At 40.4% G+C, this 22,466-nt stretch overlaps 1 protein-coding gene across 3 annotated transcripts in view; it reads right to left on the bottom strand.

The window, feature by feature from the left end:
• frmd3 (FERM domain containing 3) overlaps positions 1 to 22,466 on the bottom strand; it is a 47,455-nt gene that overhangs the window by 24,106 nt on the left and 883 nt on the right. Inside the window, exons 2-7 of one of the 3 annotated variants that reach the window (XM_047329001.1) lie at positions 21,863 to 22,035; positions 7,967 to 8,071; positions 6,873 to 6,915; positions 4,294 to 4,375; positions 1,217 to 1,314; positions 259 to 382 (exon numbers count right to left, since the gene is read on the bottom strand). In XM_047329001.1, coding sequence (XP_047184957.1) covers positions 259 to 382; positions 1,217 to 1,314; positions 4,294 to 4,375; positions 6,873 to 6,915; positions 7,967 to 8,071; positions 21,863 to 21,967 — 557 coding nt within the window. In that variant the 5' untranslated portion in view covers positions 21,968 to 22,035. Of the gene's footprint in view, positions 1 to 258; positions 383 to 1,216; positions 1,315 to 4,293; positions 4,376 to 6,872; positions 6,916 to 7,966; positions 8,072 to 21,862; positions 22,261 to 22,466 lie in introns of those variants that run through there. The other 2 variants (XM_035639093.2, XM_035639094.2) reach the window with 2 other exon arrangements.

A 22,466-nucleotide genomic window follows, 5' to 3' on the forward strand; every position in this document is an offset into this window, starting at 1 on the left:
AATAATTCATGCTCATTCATTCACAATTTAATTTGCATTCTTATTTACTTTCAACTGAATCTAAACTGAAATATCTTCTGCAATGCAATGAAGCACACATCTTTATAATCCAATTTTGCTCAACGGCAGAAAGCACTTAATTGTTTGCAGAGTAGAAAATTGTCTCACAGGCTGTTCTGACAAGCGCAAATCACCAGAATGAGCATCCATGCCTGTCCCCGATATCAAACACACACACACACACACACACACATTCACCTGAGCTCATTCTTATGCAATTCAATAATCTTCCTCTCCAGTTTGAGGGATTGTTTAGGGAAGAGCTTGAAGTCACTGATGTAGTCTGATGGGTGCTCCTCTGGGTCGTAATCCCCGAGCTCAGCTGCAAGGAGAAGGTGATATCAGAGTGGAAAGGTGCTCTAAACTCACCAACAGAAAGAGAATAACCAATATTAAATCATTCCTTTCACATCTAAATTAACAGATATGTTAGCTCTCTTTCAATATTTTATTTCCCCAGGAGAAGTGCAAAGTCCTAACAGTCACTAATTTCTCTCTTTAATCCGTTCTTAATTAGTATTCATGATAGAGGTTAAATCAAAAACTTCCCGGGAGTTTAATTAAATAATACTAATCCTCAATCTATTCTGAAGCTCTATAATCAACACCCTGACAAAATGGGACAGGGACCTGCCCTTGTTAAACAGAACAGCCAATGTTACGCCGCAGAAACACACAAGGCTGAGATAAGTCCAGCCAGTCGCATTGCACTCTCTGGGGACATGAGCCAATCACAGCGTTAGCATAGTATCAGCCAGAGGGGTTCATTTTTATGATACAGCTCATATTCCTGTCTCAATCCATATGGAAGCAGGTGGCTCTGCACGGTGATTCAACATTAAACTGCCAGTGCTAATTAACTGATGAAAAAAATCCTGTCTTATTCCTCTACCGAGTTCATTCGTAGCCTGTGTAAGTGAGACTGACTGTCAGAGTTTGTCAATTCCCATTCACAATCAAAGCGCAAAACATATATAAGGCAAATCAGAGCCATCTAGTGATTCAATGACAGAAAGGTTATTGGCACTAATGACTGTAACATCTCCATCTGCATCTTCTTCGTCAGCGGCCATCGAATTCCAGGACAAAATGTGATACAGTTTCCCTAAAGCACCAGTAGCTTCACTGTCAGTAACTGTTTGTCATCAGGTCTCACCCTGTATGATGCAGGCTCCCAGATATGCAGCTTCTGCAAATGGACAGAGGAGACGACCGTGGTAGATATCCCTCTTCAACTGGAGGTACAGGAGATACCTGGACACACACACGCACGCACACAATGCAATTCAACTTATTTGGTCAAAAACAAAGACGTGTATGGCTGAACATTTTCTGCATTTAATATTTATTTTGTGACATTACCCTAAAACTTGTTAGATATGTCATATCAAATTTTACATAAGTCTCATTAACATTATAATGTTACATTAAATATTTCCACATGGATAAAGGGTCCAATTCGTAAATGAAATACAGCCACATAGCATAATAACTCATCTGTGTTGCTATGGCAATTGGAAAAACAAGATTATTGACATGGAAACTATCATGTAGCAGAGACCGGTACAGTTGTTACTATGGAAACAGACTCAACGGAGACTAGGTTAGGCGTGCTGTTCACATGCTAATTTGTCTTGTGTTACCAAGGAGATGAGAAAATTACATGACAGTGCTGTTGTGATAGGGACATGTGTTGCCATGGATACAGATGAGTTTTCAGGTGATGAAGTCTCTGAGTCGACTGACTCATTAAACTTGTTTTTGAACTTGAGAAACTGAATGGAGCAAAAAGTCTGCTGCTTATGACTTTTATCTAGAGAGTCCAGCTACAGCCGCATGGAACTGCCCCATAAAAAAACACGGCTATGTATATTTACACAACTCTGTCAGTCTGAAACCCTTCCTCTCTTTCCTCTCACCTTCCCTGGACTTTTGTCTCAATCTTACAGTTACAGGAAGTTTCGAAATCTACTTGTTTAAATCTGTGCTTCATCTGTAAATTGAGTGGTTTTCAATCACTGACTACAGTTTATACAGAAGCAGATCATTTTTTTAAATGTAAATTTAAAGATATATATATATAAATCCCTACTCATCACTTTTTTCACTCTTGTCTTCCTTTCTCCCTTTGCTCCCCCCTCCCCCCACTCCGTGCTTCATTATTCCCACTCTCATTTACCGTATGAGGTGTAATTAGTATAGCTCAGCGGTGCACTGAACACTGTGGGATCACTGCAGGAAACATTCCTGCAGAACACTTCTGAGCTAAATGTCAATTCCACCAAAAGAGGGACGATACTACATATTCTTGCTTTCTGTATTATCTGTACATGGAAACTTAACCAAACAGTAAACTACCCTGCATTGGCACTGAATGTTTCATTGGAAGAAAACTGTGAGGTGCTGAATTACCTAATATGGATGTGATTCCTATGAATCCTGGGTTATTTTTTGTTTTGTTTTATCTCTTTTTGATATTAGGGGGAAATTGCCAGAATTCAAATAACATCCTGCACCCAGGAGCACATGCAGCACATACAAGTTTTTTGATTTGAAATATTCCCTCTGATCTTTCAAAACTCAGCTCAGAATTAACTTCTTCAGTATTTTAACTGCAAACTCATCAGTGGAATGCCAGTGTATGGCGCTTCTTGGGTTCTCTGAATTACACTCTAATGAACAGAAATGGACCCAAGGGGATAAATTGAAAGTGCAGTCCTTTGCAGTGTTGAAATACAAGAGCAAGGGAACGAATAATGTGCAGCTGCATGACAGAAATTGAAGGTGAACTCAAGGGAGACATAAGTTGAGAAACAGAGGTAAAGAGAGCAAATATTTAATGACCTTAATAGAGAAAAGCATCTTTAACTAATACAAGTTGAGGAGGACAGGGAGATGTGGCAACATGAGCTGAGAGATGTGAAGAGGGAGCTCTTATGACAGGGGAGGAAGGAGGAGGACAGAGAGGTACTAACAGAAGAGAGGGAGGAGACACCTTAGGGAGGACAGAAGCTGGAATGAATTGAAGAGAGCGAGGACGTGAGAGGTGGTGATCGACAGACGCTGAGATGTTGAGACATGACAGCTCAGATGGGACAGACAACACTGTAACTCTAAGTGAGCATCTCTAATTATCACTTGTCTGAGAGTGTGTATGACTGCCAGTTATTCCACGAGTTGGACTATACCTAATTTATTTAGACATATTACTCCAGTCCTCAGATCTGTACACTGGCTTCCTGTTTGTCAAAGAATTGACTTCAAAATACTACTGTTGGTTTAAAAACCACTGAATGGTTTAGGGACAAAACACATTTCTGATCTTCTGCTTTGCTACGAACCATCCAGACGTCTCAGATCGTCTGGGACAGGTCTGCTCTCTGTCCCCAGAGTAAGAACTAAACATGGAGAGGCAGCGTTCCGTTTCTATGCTCCACAGATCTGGAACAAACTCCCAGAAAACTGCAGGTCTGCTGCAACTCTCAGCTCTTTTAAATCAAGACTGAAGTCTTTTCTGTTAATAAATAATAAATAAACTATCTATGCATTTCTTTTACGGCACTGTAACTTGTATCACCTGTTCTTATTTTCTCTTTTGAAAATCTCTTTTGAATTATTGTATTTTAATACAAATGTATTGTATTCTAATGTGATTTTACATGTTTCCACCCAATGCTTTTAATGTTTCATGTAAAGCACTTTGAATTGCCTTGTTGTTGAAATGTGCTATACAAATAAACTTGCCTTGTCTTTCCTTGCCTAGACAGAAGTGTTTTCTTTTATGGAATCAACCAAAGGATGTTTTAATAAAGCAAATATGTATTTGCAGTTCAATATATCACAAAGTTGCCTACTGCTGAAAAAAAGGTGTTACGGTGAAGCAGCTAGTTAAGGATGTATGGTTATCAAACTAATGTGGCCAAAGTTATAACTAACTTTGCACAAACAGACTGAAAAAGAATCTGATTAGAAAAAATCAGTCTAATTATGTTCCGACTGACAAAGGCTAAGAGCTAAAGGTTGAACTTCTTACTGGCAGAAATGCTTTCTGGCAACAGAAGTAATTGGTTAAAGGTTTCGGAAATGATCATTGTTTGGGTTAAAATGAACCACATGCAAAGGCTTTTCTGACAGAAAGTCATGTGCCATGTCTGTCTGCCACCGTCAAATCCGTCAGATTTTCCGTGGCCCCACTTGGCCACTGAGGGCGCCACAGCGAACAGTTATTAATACCTGGTGAGCTCCTCCTTGATTTTCATGGGCTCGTTCGGATAAAACTTCACCCGGAAGCACATGGTGTATGGCTGCAGAGCTGCTGAAGACAAGAGAGACACAAATATGAGAAGAATGGGTTAAAAGATGGCAGAAAAGGGAAATGTTTTAATAAAGCAAATATGAGGAAAGTTTTAAGAGAGAGTTTGAGAAAGTTGCAAAGATGAGCAAAGTGGTTGGTTTCATGTAAGAGAAGAGAAAGAAAAAGAAGAGGAGGGATACATAAATGAGAAGGAGAGGAGAGAGGGGGAACAGAGCAGTAAAGATTATGTAAAACTAAGTCAGAGACAAAAAATAAATAATACTATGTCTCTAATACTGATTAGTCATTTGATAATTACAGTAATTACTTTTCTCTCTCTCACACACACACACACACACACACACTAACACACACACATACACACACACACACTAACACACACACACACACACACACACACACACACACACACACAAAACTAGATCTAAAGATCAGATAGCTGAGTGCATTTTCAAGCTAATTCAGATTAACTTGAAGTTTATACATTTTTGGAAAACATGTACAGATTACTCGACTATACAATATCCAGAGCGATGATACATTGATATGGACATGATTATTGTCAAAGTAGATGCCAAGAGTGTGAGACAGAGAAGGAGAAAAAGGACACATGCGAGGTGGAACAAAGCGAACATCATCTAACATAGGGCCACAGATCTTTACAGTGTGCCCTCGCCAGTCTGTCTTTAGTAGCGGAAACCCTCTGCAGAGTTCTATGAAAAACAGCACACATCTACATAATACATGTTGAGCAATATGAAAGATGCAATCCTCCTCCCCGCTCCCAAAGAACTTGAGCTACTTATTTGCTCAAACCTAAGGGACCAAGATGCTTTTTTTGAAAACATTTTAGAGAAAGTGAATTGGCACAACAGTATTCTCTCTCTCTCTCTCTCTCTCTCTCTCTCTCTCTCTCTCTCTCTCTCTCTCTCTCTCTCTCTCACACACACACAAACACACAAACACACACACACACACACACACACACACACACACACACACACACACACACACACACACACACTCGGGAAGATGTGACGCGTGTACACGTAAGATGGGACGCACAAAGCAAAAAAACACCAGCCACGCATCCTAATTTGAGATAAATCCCGCCACAGGGAGAACTGAGGTTTCAGTACGACTCAGATCATCCTCCATTCCCCTCCCTCTTTTTTTCTTTCTTTCACTTTCTGTCAGCCTCTTTCATCTCAATGTGCCTCTCCAGTTTCCTCTTTTCTTACCTAATCTGACTTTTTTCTTTGGCTACATTATCCATCACTGCCTGTTCCCCCTCCTCCCTGAATAAGACCCCCCCCCCTTCCCAGTCATCTTTCCCGGCATTTTCTCTTTATCCATCTCTATCTCTGACTCTAATTTCCACAGATCTCCTCAGCCTCCCCCCTCAAGTCCTCTTGCACATGTTCTGATGAAGCAGAATTCACCGCTAATAGCTCCTTTATTCATTTATAACAGGGCAGAGGGAACAGGGCAGTCATTAAAAGGGTGGGTGAACTTCAGACAGAGACGTGTGAGAAAGTGAGAAAATATTACTTTAAGCCTTTCTTATGATTTGTGAGTTTGTTTTTGCTGATCCCAGAGTAGTGATCAATGTTTAAAATCAACAACAATAAACCTCAGTCTGCTACAACGAAAGCCCTCAATCTATATCGAAATATAAAAATACTAAAAGTAGGGGTTGCACACCAAGGTGCCCTGGAATCTAGGTAAAATGTTTGCTTCTTGATTTTTTTTAAATCCTCTGAGGAAAATCCAATAGCCTCTGTATTAAAAGGTGGCTGACGCCTTTCCTGAAGCAAAGGCAGATTCATATCCCTTGTTCTCTGTTACTGCGCTCCAGGAAGAGACAAAACATTTCCTTCCAGAATGAAGCACAGTTCACAATTTACTGTATCATGATTCTGCATTGGAGAATCCATTGAGATGAGATGCAACATGACACCAGGCCCTGCTCCCAAAACCCAGGCAAAATAAAGAATCGACTCTAGACAAGAGTAACATTTAAAATTCAAATGTAGCTTAAAATCCGTAACCTGTCTTTGCTGGTGGCTAGGAAAACTTCAGTACACGTCATGTCATTTCATGGAGCTGGTATAGGGTCAAGGCTTGGTGTCAATCTCCCTCCAGTATGAAACTTGTGACTGGTACATCCACGGGAGGAAGCCGGTTTGCTTGTTTGACAATGAGACATTTGTCCTTTTTTTTTATGCAATTTGTTGTGTTTCCGAGAAAATTCAATGTTTTTAATATATAACCAGTGGCCCTGACACAGGTGGGTTTGTGCAGTCATGACCCTGTGGTGTTGCCTGTTGTAGAGCTTGACCTCATCGTACCGAAGTCGACAAATCCAGGCCTGCGATACAAGGCATATACAATCACATACACACACAAACACTTTATAGTGACAACGACGCGGTCACACACGCGCACTGATGCAAAAAACACAGAAAAAACTAAAGGAAACAGAATGGACACTTACACTTCATCTGCCTCACCACAGGCTTATTGGGCTCCAGCCAGTGCTGAGAGAGAGACAGAGAGAGAGATTGATTTGCAAGAGCAGATCAGAAAAAATAAATATGTTGCAGTTCTTAATGAGCTCCATTTCCCTAATCAGACAGATCTTCATGTTTTTGTATGAATAATTGAATGACACATTGCTTAAACTCAGCAATGTTCGGCAACAGTGTATTACAGACAAACGTAAAATCACACTGGATAATAACATATACATCTTTTTACGTGCGTCATCTCATTAAACATATATAAAGAAATGGCTACACTGAACCTGCTGATAATTGACTCCATATACAAAGCTCCATTTTCTTTACTGCACACTATGGTGTTTTTACTAGTTTTGTGTTGTGACATCTCTTATGGATATTTGCTTGTGTTATTGTACTTTCATTTTTGCTTTTTAAATACTGCTGCAGTGGAGGCCAGCTGAGCTTCTGTTGAGACAGAGCATCGGGTCCCTTCTGTGTGTGGGCTGTTTGAAGTATGAAGACTGATCTCGTTGTTATTTGTCACTTGAACTTGTAAGGAAATGCGCAGACTGCCTCCTGACTAATATTCAACATTGCAAATTTGCTAGCAGAGGTAAAACAGCCTAGGGGGATGATACAAAATACACAGAGGGGAAAGCTGCTCTCCCCGGTCTGCAAAAGGAAACATTTCTGCTAATTTAAATATTTTATTCAATCCCCGGTTCAAACAGAAATGAGAAAATACATAAAAAACATTAAATTGAACATTTTGCTTCAATATAAAATCAGACTGGAGTGATTGAGATCCAGTGTTGAAACAATTAGACGATTGGTTGATTAGACAAACAAAAGAAAATCATTTGTCAACCGTTTGGTTAATTGGTTAATTAACAGTTTAATTAACTTTACAGTTGCTTCTTGTAAATGAGGATCTGTTTGTTTCCCTCTTTGTTGCATCATTTTAACTTGCATACCTGTCATTTTTGGACTGCTGGACTTTCATAAAGGTTATAATTGACTGATCCATCAATGATGACAGTACCAGAGCTTTGCTGCTTTTTGGTCGTTGCCTGTGTGTGATAGTTACCCTCTGTTTCTCTGGGTCCACATATCGAATACCAAAGTAGTCCTTCTCGAGCAGGTTGTAGTGGTTACATACATGGTCCAACAGGAACTGGCCTTTGGTGTCTCTCTGTCAAGACACAAAACACAAGACACATGAGTGCAGGAAAACATTTCTTGATCAGTCAGGTGCTTTTTTCAAAGTGGTCTTTCCATCCATGCAGATAAAGCTGATAAGCCTCATCTGATACCTGCAGCATCACTGTGCCATAATCACAGCGAACAACCCCACTCTTGGCTAATATTTCTGTGATGTGCACATCATTTCATCAGGGTCAAACATGATAGAAAGAAGTACAGTACATCAGAAACGTTTAGGTCTTTTTGTGATTATATTTCTGTGATTATACTCGGCCTCCTGTCATGCCAGTAAATACAGTCCGTATGCAGTTCCTTAACCCATTGCGGGCACTGAGTGATCAATAATCACTTTGCTTTTATTACCTGTTCCTCAGTCAATATTCACTCATCATGAAGATGCACAAAGGGTTCTCACACACTGAGCACTAGACACTTCCGCACGGATGTAGGTCATGTTTAAGCATGCACACACATACTAAACTAAACTAATACTAAACTAAACCAATGTTCATGGATGTTGTGTACTACTTTAATGATACACATACTTGCATGTGCACATGAAAATACTTGACAATCTTTTGAGTTAAGTTGTCAGTTGTGTCAGTTTCCATTTTTCGATTTTTCATTTTGTCATATATATATGCATCTCTGATGAGAGTGTGTGTGTGTGTATGTGTGTATCTGTGAGAAAGAGAGAGGGAAAAATAGACTGTCGATCCCATAACTGCTCTATAACCTGCTGATGGAGGTGGATTCTCTGCTCAGTTAAGCAGGACTGATTGATTCAGTAGGAAATTGACCGTTTGCCCTTGTTGTGATTTACTCACCACTGGGGACACACATGAACGCCATCGTCATCCCTCTCACGCACACGCACGCACACACACACACACGCACTCTCACACACACACACACACACACACACACACACACACACACACGCTACAACTACAGCTGTCTCTCTGATCACATCTTGTCATAAACTTGTAAAACTGACAATCAACACTAACTTCAGTTTGCCATTAGATCACGAACAGTCTCCATGGCAACTGATTACTTCTTGTACATATTCAACTGCACTATAACAACGTCTTCTCCTGACTGGTTTGACATAATTCAGATTGCAGGAGGTCCTGATATTTTCTTTTTTTTATTGACTGTGTGAGTTATTTTACACACTTCTTTTTTCTGCTAACATTGTTGCACTCTTGCACTTAATGAGGTAGAAATGCGGCCCAACATCCCTGCTGTCTTCTCTTTTGTCAAATGGATGCCAAGTCAGCAATGGTTGGCATGTGCTAGTCTCCTTCGGCAAGCAAGTTAAGGATATTAAGTCATTAACTTCAAGTCATTAGTGCAGACATTTGCAGCCGATACGTACCAGCGACTGACAGCAGTTGAATGGCTGTAGCAGAATGACACTTCCAGCAGTCCTGCCTGGACAGGCAGTTTGTCAAACTAAGGGCCGGGAGCCTCAGATGGACACTAGCATTCACAGCAGAAGAAGCACTTTAAGCACAGATCACACCGAGTTTGATTTCAGAGGTGAAATTAACATCTCCAATAAAGCGGAGCTCTAGAGAGAGATGAGTTAAATGACCCTGTTCATTTGCTGATGTGTCATTCACATCATGTGTCCAGTTGTCTTATCTTATTTTACATACACATACATTCCTGTGCATATGGTGTGTTTGGTAAACACTGCAATCTCTCGACTAGGCAAACCTTTAAATAAATGTCTTGGATGACTTATTCTCCGTTTCTCGTTAAACAATCTGCCGTGTGCAGTAATTGCAGTTTACTGTAGGTGTCAATAGAACAGCCACGCAAAAGCAAGATATTTTCTGTAAATGTCACTGCCACATTTCAAAAACAATAAAAAAGTTAAACACCACCGTGTGTGGAAATGGTGGCATAACTGACACCAACCGAAGCAGAGCAAACACAAGTAAGTACCTGCACGATGGACTCACAATTGTGAAGTAACAAATCCAGGTCAATTCACTGAACAGTGAGGAGGAATTAAAAATAAAACATATACACAATACACAGGAGTTCCAAGGCTAATCCCAGGAACGCACCACACTGTGAACATTATCACATCAATATTTAATCAACAAAGAATCCTGTAGTTCTTCCTTTTTGACTGTAGACTGTCAGACACAAACAGGTCAGCATTGTTACCATGACAGCAAGCTGCAATTCTATGGGTTTTGTTGTTGTTGTTGTTGTTGTTGTTTCAGTGTTGGGAAGTTAAAAAAATGTGATTACTGTAGTATGGATTACAATTAACAATTTGATCTGCACATTTTCCGGAACTGTTCCTGCCAGCCCAGAAGTAACATCTCCAAAAAATGTCCGATTGAGCCCACCTGAGAATATAGCAGGAAAATCTGTGAAGCGATTGGACATGTTCATGACAACAAAAACACGGCTTTCCACAGCGGAACAATTGTCATCTCCTGCTTCCGACATGCTCTACACAGACGCCACTGAATGTTCCAGAAATGCTCCTTTTGGTGTGAACATATCTGACTCATTCTGCTACATTCGTCATATGTGAAAGGCAAACTCCTGAAAATGTCCATACCCAATTTTACGGACATTTTCCAGACTATATGTCTGAAAAAAGCTTTTGAGATTGAGCAGATGGCTCTTTCACGGAGGCAGTACTAAATGTTGGGACCTGGTACAAATCAAATGCTCAAATAAAAAACACAATAATTTGCGTATTTCTCTCTCCTCTTGAGCTACAGCTGTGCCGTCACTGGTTAACATTAAGGTAAGTGTCAATTGTCAATAAATACGTCAAAATGTAGTCTTAAATCATAATGTTTTGAACCCAACTGAGCTGCAATGAGTGGCAGAAGTAATGTAATTCATTACTTTTGCTGCTGAGTAATTTGCTAAATAATTATTAGAGTCTAATGTGAAGTGGAGTAATCTAGTAACTTACCCTACACTGTTTTTAAAAACACGAACAGCACAGGATGTCCCCTGTGACCTTTGTTACATCACCGTGGCAACAATCATGGCTGGTTCGGGTTTATAGTAAAATGACTACAAGAAAGCTGTAAGTGTGTGAGGTAAGTCAGTCTCTGTTGGTGTAAGCTGCATGTCTCCATCAGCATTTGTGTGTCTCTTTAGGATTTCCAGCTGATCCCTGACAACAGTGTTAATAAGCAGCTGAATCTGAAGAGCAACGAGACAGAAACATGCACAGAGGGAGGAGAAGAAATAGGAGAAACAGAATGGAAACAGCCACGCCGCGAGCCGCTTCTAGCCCCGATCATCAAACAACACCTCTCCTCTGTCTGGTTCTCAGGGCAGACGCTCGTCAGCAGAAGAGAGGCGAACTGATGCCAAGAGGAGAGAAGAGAGAATAGAGCAGACAGAGAGTGAAACCAGTGCCAAACACGCCGAGAGGCTCAAAGAGAGAGAGTCAGCAAAGACAGAGCTAAAAAAAAAAAAAAGAGTGGATAAGAGAGAGATTGAAAGATTGAACAAGACTAGTGAGGAAGAGAGGAAGAGAGCAAGTGAGTGAAGAAGAGAGATGTAAAGAGTCTATGTCATGTCCAACAAGGGCTGGATACATATTTTAAATATCCAAAGGCTGGGCATTAAAAATTAACCCGGTCGTCCTGTCTCTACATGATCTCACCTAATGACGGCAAAGTGCTCTTCTCTGAGCCTCGCCTGAACACACAGACACATGCGCACACTTTAAATAGAGCCTAGTATTCAGTTTAGCGGAAGCAAAGTGCACTTTGATGCACGCGTGCGTGCGAGTGACACTATCCCTGCTCTGCCATTTCTTTCTCGATAAAGCAATCTCGAAAGATCCAGCCACGGCCCAGACGCAGACAACTTGAAGGAAAAAATAGAAAACCATCAGCGTAAAGACTATGAATAAACACACATACAGTCAATTATTTATTTCTAATGAATTCACACAAATGTCAAACTCAGTGAAGTCAAGTGAAGTTAAACCACATTTGCTCACACTTGACTGCTGGAGTGTTTGTGTTTCTGCCCTCAGCAACCAACCAAACCAGCTGTACAGACATTAGCGCACAGCACACACAATAATTGTGTTTGTGCACAGCTCAGCCCCTGTGTGATGGCCCAACCCTGTCGCTGGAGAGAAACGTGATGCTGACCAGATTACATTTTCTATTTACATAATGGGGAAATTATGTTAATTGACATATTAGGCTAATTTCAAACATGTTGAAACCGTAAAATATACATCGACAGTGTTTGTCACCAAATTAACCGATCTTGCCACCAAGGGTTTTATTTTGTAACTTCAAACCCCAGCTAGCTCTCATATGCACCTCACGTTCTTTATGAACACACAGCGATTCTTAGTTGGAAATGAAACATCTACCTGCTTGTTTTGCAAGAAAAATACAAATGTACTATGTATTAAAACATGACATTGTGTGAAATAATAATTCATTGAGGATATACAGTACATTATGTAATTTCCATCTTTTGATGATGAAATGAATTTTGATTAAAAAAATAAAACATCTAATGCAGCTGACAAGATGTTAATGTTAATGTAAAATGGGTTTTTTTTTATTGGGCCAGATGAGGAGAAGAGTCTTTCGGGATTATGGAATTACCTTCAAAAAAGTTTCACTCTGTGACTCCAATGTAGTGATATGACATGAGAGGAACAAACTGGGGCAACATCAAACAGAAGCAAATCAGTTATCCACTGGCACTCGGAGCTACCTTAACTTAAAAATGAAACAAAAGTGCCACTCACTTAATAAATCACCCATTGTTGTGATTTAAAGTCTGTGTATGACTCTTGACCCACAGTTATCAACATCTCATGACTTTACATCCACCTTAAGTCAGGCACTAGGACCCTGGGTGTCCTGGCCCAGTTAAACACCGTTTGTTGTTTAATTAATATGCATGCCAGCTCAATTATGACTGGCCCTTATCGACTTCGATGTGATTCGTTTCATTGCATAGTACAGAAGAAAACACCAACACACACTCCTTCCTGCTTATGGGAGTGAAGGAGATGGAACAGGGAAATATGGAGTCAAAGGAGTTCCATGAATAAAATAATAAATCTGTAAATCTGTAAAATAATAACAAAAGAAAAATGGAAATATAAAGACAAAAGAAAAAAAGAAATTGTAAATACAAATATAAATGAATACTAATAAGCTCTTTTATTCACCTTAAAATGTATTTGTTAAGAAATATATATTTTTAAATATATAAATAATTATTCTGTCAGCAGAGTGCTCCAAATTCCGTTTCTCCTATTCGTTTTGGTATTCCTTGCAGGGCCAGGCTATCAACCAATCAGCTGTCAGCCGTCCTGCCCAGGCTGCAAACGTAAATCCTACTTTAGTATTAGCTTTTTCCAGTGACAACAGGAAGTAGACGTTTATATGCGTTATATGTGTGAAACTAGCAGTGGTTTTACTATGTGTGCGTCAGCTTTTATCTGGTTATCTGACACAGAGTGGGTCTATTTCAAAGTTGCTCAAGGAAACCAATAACTGGCTGGACACCATAAGTTCACCTGAAACTTTAGCACGTAGTCCACAGGTCAGCCACCATGTGATGTAGGGACCTCGTTGATGGTAGTGAGTTATGGTTTCTTACACTGAGTTAAAGTAAAGTCCACTAGTAATTATACTGTCACCAGACATTTGACCTTTTTACCTACTGTACCTGCCATCTTAGATAACAGTGATGGCTGACCTTGACTCTGGATTTATTCTTTTCTTTGTTTTCTTTTCTTATTATTTTCCAGATTATGGCACACCTCAAAGTCCACAGAAACAGAGTGGTGGGACTTTACAGATTTATGATGTGTCCTTCTTTACCTCCATACAAACCAATTTAAAAGCCTAGAGGCTGCAGTTAAGACAAGTGCGACACTAATTAATGGCTTTTCTCTGTTGCCACTGTTGCTGCTCTTTAGGGAATTCGAGATTTAATGCTGGTGGACCAATTTGACGATTTGTTTGCCAATTAGGATGAGTGTGTAAGCAGACTTCAGTGACAGCATGGTCCTCCTATTATTAACAGTGACAAAATTTCTAAAGCCAGTTTGCATTTACCGCCCAAAAATCGAGGCCCCCGAGCCAACAATTGATCCAGAGGCTTGACCAGGATGCAAGAGAGACAAATCAATGTGCAGGGAATTGATTGGCTGTGTGTGGGAAAAGCAATGCATAGGATCAAAGAGGAGGAGACCATCTCAGTTGAAAAGAACTTTTCTTTCTTTTTCTCAGGATGCAGAAACACATTTTTGTGCACCTTCCTCAAATATATTTACTTTCTATCCAGTTTTCCTTTTTCATTTCACCTGACGGAGCTTTACATTTAGAAAAAAGCATGTTTTTGCGCACTGTCTGACTGCACCACAGACGCATACTGTGGCTAGTTCCAGCTTTTCATCGAGCTGCACGATGTTGTTCACCCTGACAGAAATATTCAAACCCCAGAGACATTTTTATGGCTACAAGGCTTTTGCCAAATGGAAAGTATTTTTTCCATAAATGTCATAAATATTTCAACACATTTTATCCTGACATATTTAGTAGATTTAGGAGCTCTGGCATTGCATCTAAAAGGAAGTTTGCACAATGTTTTACAGCAGAGCAGGAGTTTGTGATGACTTATTCACCAGCGGCTCATTTGTTTTAAAAGGCATGTGAGCTGTGATTATATTTTCTTTTTAAAAGTAAGATACGAATTCATTGTGTAAATACAAATCCTTCTGGTAGGTTTCTGACCACAAGGTCGGAAGAGAGAAGCACTTTTTGTCTGTGAGCTGAGTCATGAAAGACTTCCAATTTATATTACGTAGAGAAACCTTTGGAAAGAAATACTTGACCCCACCACCTCCGCCTTCCTTCTGTGCAACAGCCCCCGGTAATCACGCTGTTTATCAGCACATGTTGGATTAGTAAATCCATGCTGTCTCTGGTTTTTATCTGAGTGGGAAAATTGAGTTGAGCAGTGTGAAGAAACAAGGCGGGATGTCATATATCAGAATGAAACCCTCACAGCTCCAGTAAGTATTGATCTCATGAGCTGCATTAGAGTGAACTATAGGTTTAACCTCTTCAACCACTGACCCACAACAGTAATGGACCCACACCTGGAGCTACAGGCTCGGTACATAGAAGGACTTCCTTAAACAGCAGTGTGCCATAGGTAGGAAAAAAAGAAGAAATATTCCTATATTTAACAAACTTTGAAGTAGTTTATATCTTACCATCAGGTCATACAATTCAAGGGACAGTTTAGCCAATTGTTTAAACCACCGTCATCATGTTTTCATGTAATCTCAGATTCTAGAGATGACAATGCCAATCTGTTGGTTAGGCAATGGAAATATCTCAACAACTACTCGATACATTGCCAAAACATGATGTAAATACATAACATCCAGAGGATGAATTGTAATAACTTTGGTGATCCCCTGCTTTTTTCTCTAGCGCAACCAAAAGCTTCATATGTGTAGTTTTGGCAAATTTGATAGATTGCCATAACATTTGCCATGCAACTTGGTAAGGGAATGCATGTTTCCCTTAGGATGAACAGTCTTAAATTTGGTGAGGACTTTTCCTTAGGAGCCGTCACCAGCTTAAATATTTAATCTGTCCAGTACTTTAGTACTTTAAGTACGTGCAAGACGTCCAGCTGCCTCAGATGTACTTTTCTTTTTTAATGATAATTAACAAATGTAAGCATTCAAAATGGTAAAGATGATGAACATGGTAAACATTATACATGTTTGAACATCAACATGTTAGCTTTGTGAGTGTCAATATGCTAGCACACCAATATTAGCATTTAGTTTGTGCAGCCTCATGCTTCTGTGTTTTCTTGTGCCTGTTACAATCATGCTGTATTAAATTTGTGCAGATAAATTATGAAGCACTTGGCAAATAGCTAACTTAATCTTCAGAACTCATTTCCTCATTATTGTTTTTGTTCATATGGGATAAAATTCAATAATGTGAATACAGATCTACGAAACACTGATCTACTGTGAGACAATGTTTCAAATAGTTGTCCTAATATGTCCACTAGTCATCGTATCATTTGAAGTATTTTATATATCAAGTAATTAATCCAACCAATCCATGTGAGCTGCACTCATAACAGGGACTGTGACCTTGTCCCTGTGTGGAAGGAGACGAACCATTTACCTTCTCGTCACCTGCAATGCTGCAGACCCTCACATACATGCGCACAAAGGCATGCACAAATCAACACACATGGTATGAAAAATGTCATATGCACCTATGCACACACCCTCATGTTCATGGCTGGGCACACAGCCAAATAAGCTTAGAGGTACAGCCATAAATTATCAATATATGGAGCAGAACCACTTCCTATTATATTGGCTCGTCATCTCTCTCGCTCTATGTGCAGCCGGACACTAACTCACAGGATGACAGGAGAGTACAATAATGGCAGGACTCGAGCTGCAACACTGATGTTATGAGTGTGTGCACATGGTGAGAGCACTGAAGCAGCTGTCTCATCTTTGCACCGCACACTGCTAAAAAAAGGAAACTTGAAATTGCTCAAATAGATATAATTTTTGGATAAACTGGACAAAAAACTGCGTTAAAGAAGTAATTATAAACATTACAAAGTGTTTGCTTCCATTAACTTTATGAATTAAAGCTGGCCTAAATGCATAATGTAAGCAAAACACAACATTTTAAGTTTGAACCAGAGTGATGATGATGATGATGATGATGATGTAGTCACATTAAAATCAGCTTCACTGATCATGTATCTACAGCTTCATCTTTGTCTATGCATATACTGTAGATACAAATAACGATATAAATGCAGATGCAATTGAACTGGTGTTTGAACTATACCTGTTTGTTCGAATAGCCTTTGCATAAAAATAACCATTTCCCTGCCACAAACACATTCACACCAGCATTAACAAGCTTGTCATATTTGTGCTTGTTGCATGAAAATATCTAATTTAAGACGTGTTTGCAGTGGTTGTCTCCCGGCCTGGTGACAGCGATTGAGAGAATCTCTCCTTCAAATCAATAAAATGACGCTGATGTGTCCTTGAGCAAGGCAATGAATATCAATCAGGCCCATGTTTGACCTCTGACCTGTCTTAGTCTTTCTCCCTTACCTGCTGCATGTCTCTGTCCTTTTTGAGGTCTCTACCTTTCGTTCTTTGTACAAATTCATCTCCATTAACACTTTCCCCTTTTTCAGTTTATTCTTTAGATTCTACTTTGTTTTCCCCTTTTTGAAAATCTGCCGCCTTCATTGGTTTAAATGTTAAATGTTTCCCTGTTTTATTCTTTTTAATCTTTTTTTTCCCACAGCCGCTCCACCTCGTTAACTATACCCTGTTGATTTGTTGCCACGATTCTCACAGCTCATGTATTTTGCGACCCACCATGTCATTTATTTTGTCTTATCAACCATCGCTCTTTCTTTCCCTCTCACCCACTTCTTCTGATGTTTCTGTCCCTTCCTCCCTCCCCTCCTCCTTTCTATCCCGCCATCTCATCTCTCTGACTCTGCCTCCTCTCAGTTGCAAGCACAAATCAGAGAAAGGATTATTTCTTTAGTCATCTTTGGATGAGCATCAAAGAGGCATAAGAATAGAAAAACTGTTACTATTTATAACTTGCTCCAAAGACTGCCTACCAGACGAAACAATAGCACTACTTCCTACATATAGCAACCCACAAAAAAAGCTGCACAGTGAAAACGCAGCTTCCCCTAAGCTAAACACAGTCACACCTCTCCTTGACCGAGTTAAAGGCAGTTGCAGTGAAAAACGATACCAGCATCCATATGCATCTTCAAATTGTCTGTAATGAAGCATTGAACGAGAAGAATAGAAACAGAGCAATCAGCAGGATGTATTCTAAGCTTTCTAAAGTTCACGTTATTGCAAGCTATTTTGGTGCCAAGTAGAAATGTCTTGCTTTGGTTATTTAGTATCCGAAATTGCAGAACTTTGGCTCAGTGGCTACTTATAAATCTTTCATGCAAGCGATCCACGGTAACCCCGCCCTTTAGACACACACACACACACACACACACACACACACACACACACACACACACACACACAGATATACCATATACACAGTCATGGTGCAGCGCATCGTTGACAGCTGACTGATGTTGGCCTCATAAAGAACAGTGATCGCCCTTAATTATACATGATGTGTCACAGAGAAGGAGGAGGGAGGGAGAGGGGGAGAGAGAAGGAGGGAGATATACTGTAGATGAGATGTAAAAATAGAAGGTGAGAAAAGGTGTTCAGGAGAGTAAATATGAAGCTGAAAGTGGAGCAGTTAATAATTGGGGGTGAAAAAAAGAGCAGTAAAGCAAAGTGGGAATGGGAAGATAAGAGCTTTGGGGAGATGAGGGAGGGAGAGAGAAAGGAAAAGGACAGATGGGATGATGAGAAGAAGAAGAGAGGGTGATAAAGGGGAGAGGAGCTGAAAGCAGAGGAGGTCAGTGTGTATTGATTTTGACGTGTCTGTCCTGCAGCAGGTCTGACTTTACATTACCACTGAACATGAGAGCAGCAGGCCAGACACACTCACCCGCCGGGCATGTACACGCACGCACGCACGCACGCACGCACGCACGCACACACGCACACACACACACACACACACACACAACACACACACACACAACACACACACACACACACACGTCTTATATTCTGCTCCAAAGCTATTCTTAGTGTTGAATGTGAAAGTAATTACGCTCTACTTTAGGCATCATGTCTTTCATTTGCAGAACCTTAAAAATATTTTCAAAAACAAACATCTTAAATGTGTAGAGAAAACACATCTACCGATACACTCGTATGTATACTCACACAAACTTATTTGCTCCAAACTCCACTCTGATATATTAGGAGGAAACTCTGTATTTGATTTAAAAAACAGGGAAGATGATTATATGCTGTATTTAAGGTCGTTTTTGTTTCAAATAAGAGAAATTTTATTTTGTAAATATTAAATTTGAAGAAAAGGGTTTGTATAATGTTGCTTTGACATCTCTAGTAATTTAAACACATGACTGATTAATGACATTTATATAAGAAACAGCCTCAGACACTTTATTTCTAGAAAAATATTTTCTCATGAAACAAACTCCCTAAACTGCAATTTTATTTTATACCACCATGTATATCTTTTCAATCTTGTCTCAATTTCCTTTGTGTCTTATGCAAAGCAATTGCCTTTGCATAAGTGTTACACAATAATACAGTTTTGCAGGTAAATTTGTTTCTGTGGAAATACTAACAATTAAGAAGTTTATTCAAGACAAGTTTTAATGTTGTTCATTCACCTACATATTCTGTACAACAGAGAGCAGAAGGACAGACAGTGACACTGAAGAGAGAAGAAAATAAGCAGATAAAGTAGGAGATGGAAGTCTCCATACGGTAGAGAGGGGAGAACTGTGCTGTTGTGGAGAAGCAGAAGTGTAGCATGAGGAGCGCAGGATGTCATGAAATATGTAGGAGGTAGCAACTCAGCACCGGAACACAAAGCCATTAAAGAAAGCCCTGGAAAATGCAGTCAGCTAGAAATATAACTGTCCATTTCCTTATCATGCTCAAATATGCAGACACACAGCTAAAAGCCCACATACACACACACACACCTCCATATCCACAACCTTGCATTCATGCATCTCACTTTAATGTTCTCAGACGTGTACAGAGTTTAACACACTTTTATGCTCTCAAAGATACGAGCACGCGGGTACATGCCTGTGAGCACTAAAACACGAAGAAAAAGACAACCTCCTCTCCTCCCCTTTTCCTTTTCTCCCAGTGCACTTAATGGCGTTTTGTAAATCATTCATTGGGCACATGTAGAAGATCAGCGTGACATGAAGCGAGTGTGTTCGGTCTTTCAGGGTCGGACAACAGGGCCGAGACAGCTGACAACTTGTTTTGAAGGCGGCTCAGGGTGAGACGACGAGCTGCTCGGAGCTGCGTTCACTCGCTCGTGCTCTTTACTATGTTCAACTCACTGTGTTGTCAACAAGCTGGTGCTGCTTTAAGGATTTGGTGCAGTGCTGAAGGTGTGATGGAATAAAATAAAACCATATAGAACAATGCCAGGTCATATAGCATATGTGTGTTTTCATGCACTGTCTTGTTGGTTATAAAATATGAATACAAGTTATGAGTTATGACAATAATCAGTGGTTTTTGGCAGATTCACTGGATGTGGCTTTTACATCTCTGGCGGCCGCTGCTCCGTGGGCCTGGAGGGGGCCAGGATGCAGGCAAGACCTACACTGCAGGCCCACAGGACCTAATTTGTTTTAGGAAACTAAAGAAACTCATATTTTCCTCTGTTTCTTTGTGCATGCTGCCAAATACAATTTCAATATCAGATCCCAAATGACTCAAAAGTCAAAACCATGGATCTGTTAACTGGGTCCAGTCATCAGGCTTTATTCATTTCATGGCTGGACTTCAGGTTTAAGTGGATGATTTGTGAATCAGCTCTATGTGGCCTTAGGTAAACCTGTGCTTCACAAATCGAATAAGGCTTCATGTCTGGTGAGAGATGCTGATCTGCAATTCATTGAAGACAGGCCAAGTTATCAGAAAACCACAGTCCAGAGCTGAAGTTCTGGCAAGGCAACGACACAAAACCCACTCAAAATTGTCAGAGGACAAAATAAAGACACCAGTTATTAAGCTGCAGGCTGTAAGTCAGACATCAGCCCTTTTGACCAAAGTCTGATCTGGCTCAGTGTGTAGTTTTAGCAGATAGCAGATAATGATCTTGGCCACTTCTACTTCTATACTGAGATTATAACTTCTTTTTTTTTAGTACAGCCAATGATATAAATTCAAACATCTCTGAAATACTGTTCCTGCTTCTTTCATTCCCTGGGTTGCACACAGAGCTTTTGGGGGGTGTAGTTTCTCTTGAATCATAAAAGGCAGAACTGTAACGAGTCATTTTGAAGAAATACAGAAAATTAGTCATAAATCTCCCCTGACCCTCATGTTATCTTGGACTTCACGGGCTAATTTAACATTGATAATAATGTAGATATGTTATTCAGATATAAGAAGATTTTAAGTATTTATTAATGAGACGTGTTTGTCAACAATTAGTTTATACTACAAATACTTTTTTTTTTTATTGCAACTGTTTGTATTGTCATTGTCATTTACACCAGCTGAGTTCTATGCAGGGATGAGGGCTGGAAAGTTGAATATGATGTATCATCATCTTCAAAGACAACAGAGGTGAAAGCACACAAGCAGGCATGGCTGTTTACCTGCATGTATATACACACACACACACACACACACACACACATACACAATAATGATTGCAATCAATAACATAAACAAGGACTTTCGGTCCCTGTCATCTGCTCTATTATCACCACCACACCCATGGAGCTCCATCCTTTCCTCTGCTGTGAATTTAAACTTCTCCTAACTTGCATCACATCTTGCAGGATCTCAACAGAAATGCGGGGATCTGCCCCCACCCCCCCTTCTGCACTATGCATATGGGCGGTATGGATGCAAGCAGGCAACCTCTCCGGTAAATCACAGCAGCATTGGAACTGAAAGAGCAATAGGTTCAAATTGTATAAGACGATACAGGGTCGTTGCAGCCTAATGTCGATAACAGTTTTAATTCACCCGAAGGAGGATGTATTTTAAGTAATCACACAGCACAATGCTGCACGAGGTGGAAGAGGCTTTTCATACCTGGATGCTGCAGGAGATCTCGGAGTCGTCCAGTAACCGGATCGTGCAGGGGACCTCCTGGTCCAAGGAGCGGATGCTGGGGCTGCGGAACCGAAGCATTTTCATCCTTCTGTCGGTTCTGTTTCAGCTCCTCATGTCAGCGGATCCACGGGCAGACCACACGCACACGTCGCCTACACACACACACGGACGACTCACGCATGCACACGTACACATGTATGTGCCTCTCGGTCGAGTCTTGTCCCACTCTGTGACGCCCTTGGAAAATGAATGGGTGGATGGAGAGGTGGATGGGTGGGTACAAGAATGGATGGACGCAGCAGAGCGGGAGGGAGGAGAGCTTGCATCCGTCTCCTGCCTGCACACTGATGGATCTACAGGAGGAGGGAGGATGGCTTTCTCCTCTCTCACCCTCTCTCACCCTCTCTCTCTCTCACCCTCTCTCTCTCTCATACCAAATTTCAACATACACCTCCTCATCGCAGTTTTGGTCCCACTTGTGTCAGGTTGCTGATTGTGAATGAAAATCAGCCGCCGTGTTGAATTTGAAATATATCTCTGAGCTATAAATTATAACTTTATTGTTTTCGTAATCTAGGAAAAA

The sequence above is a fragment of the Scophthalmus maximus genome, chromosome 19 (genome assembly GCF_022379125.1).
Source record: "Scophthalmus maximus strain ysfricsl-2021 chromosome 19, ASM2237912v1, whole genome shotgun sequence".
Lineage (NCBI taxonomy): Eukaryota > Metazoa > Chordata > Actinopteri > Pleuronectiformes > Scophthalmidae > Scophthalmus > Scophthalmus maximus.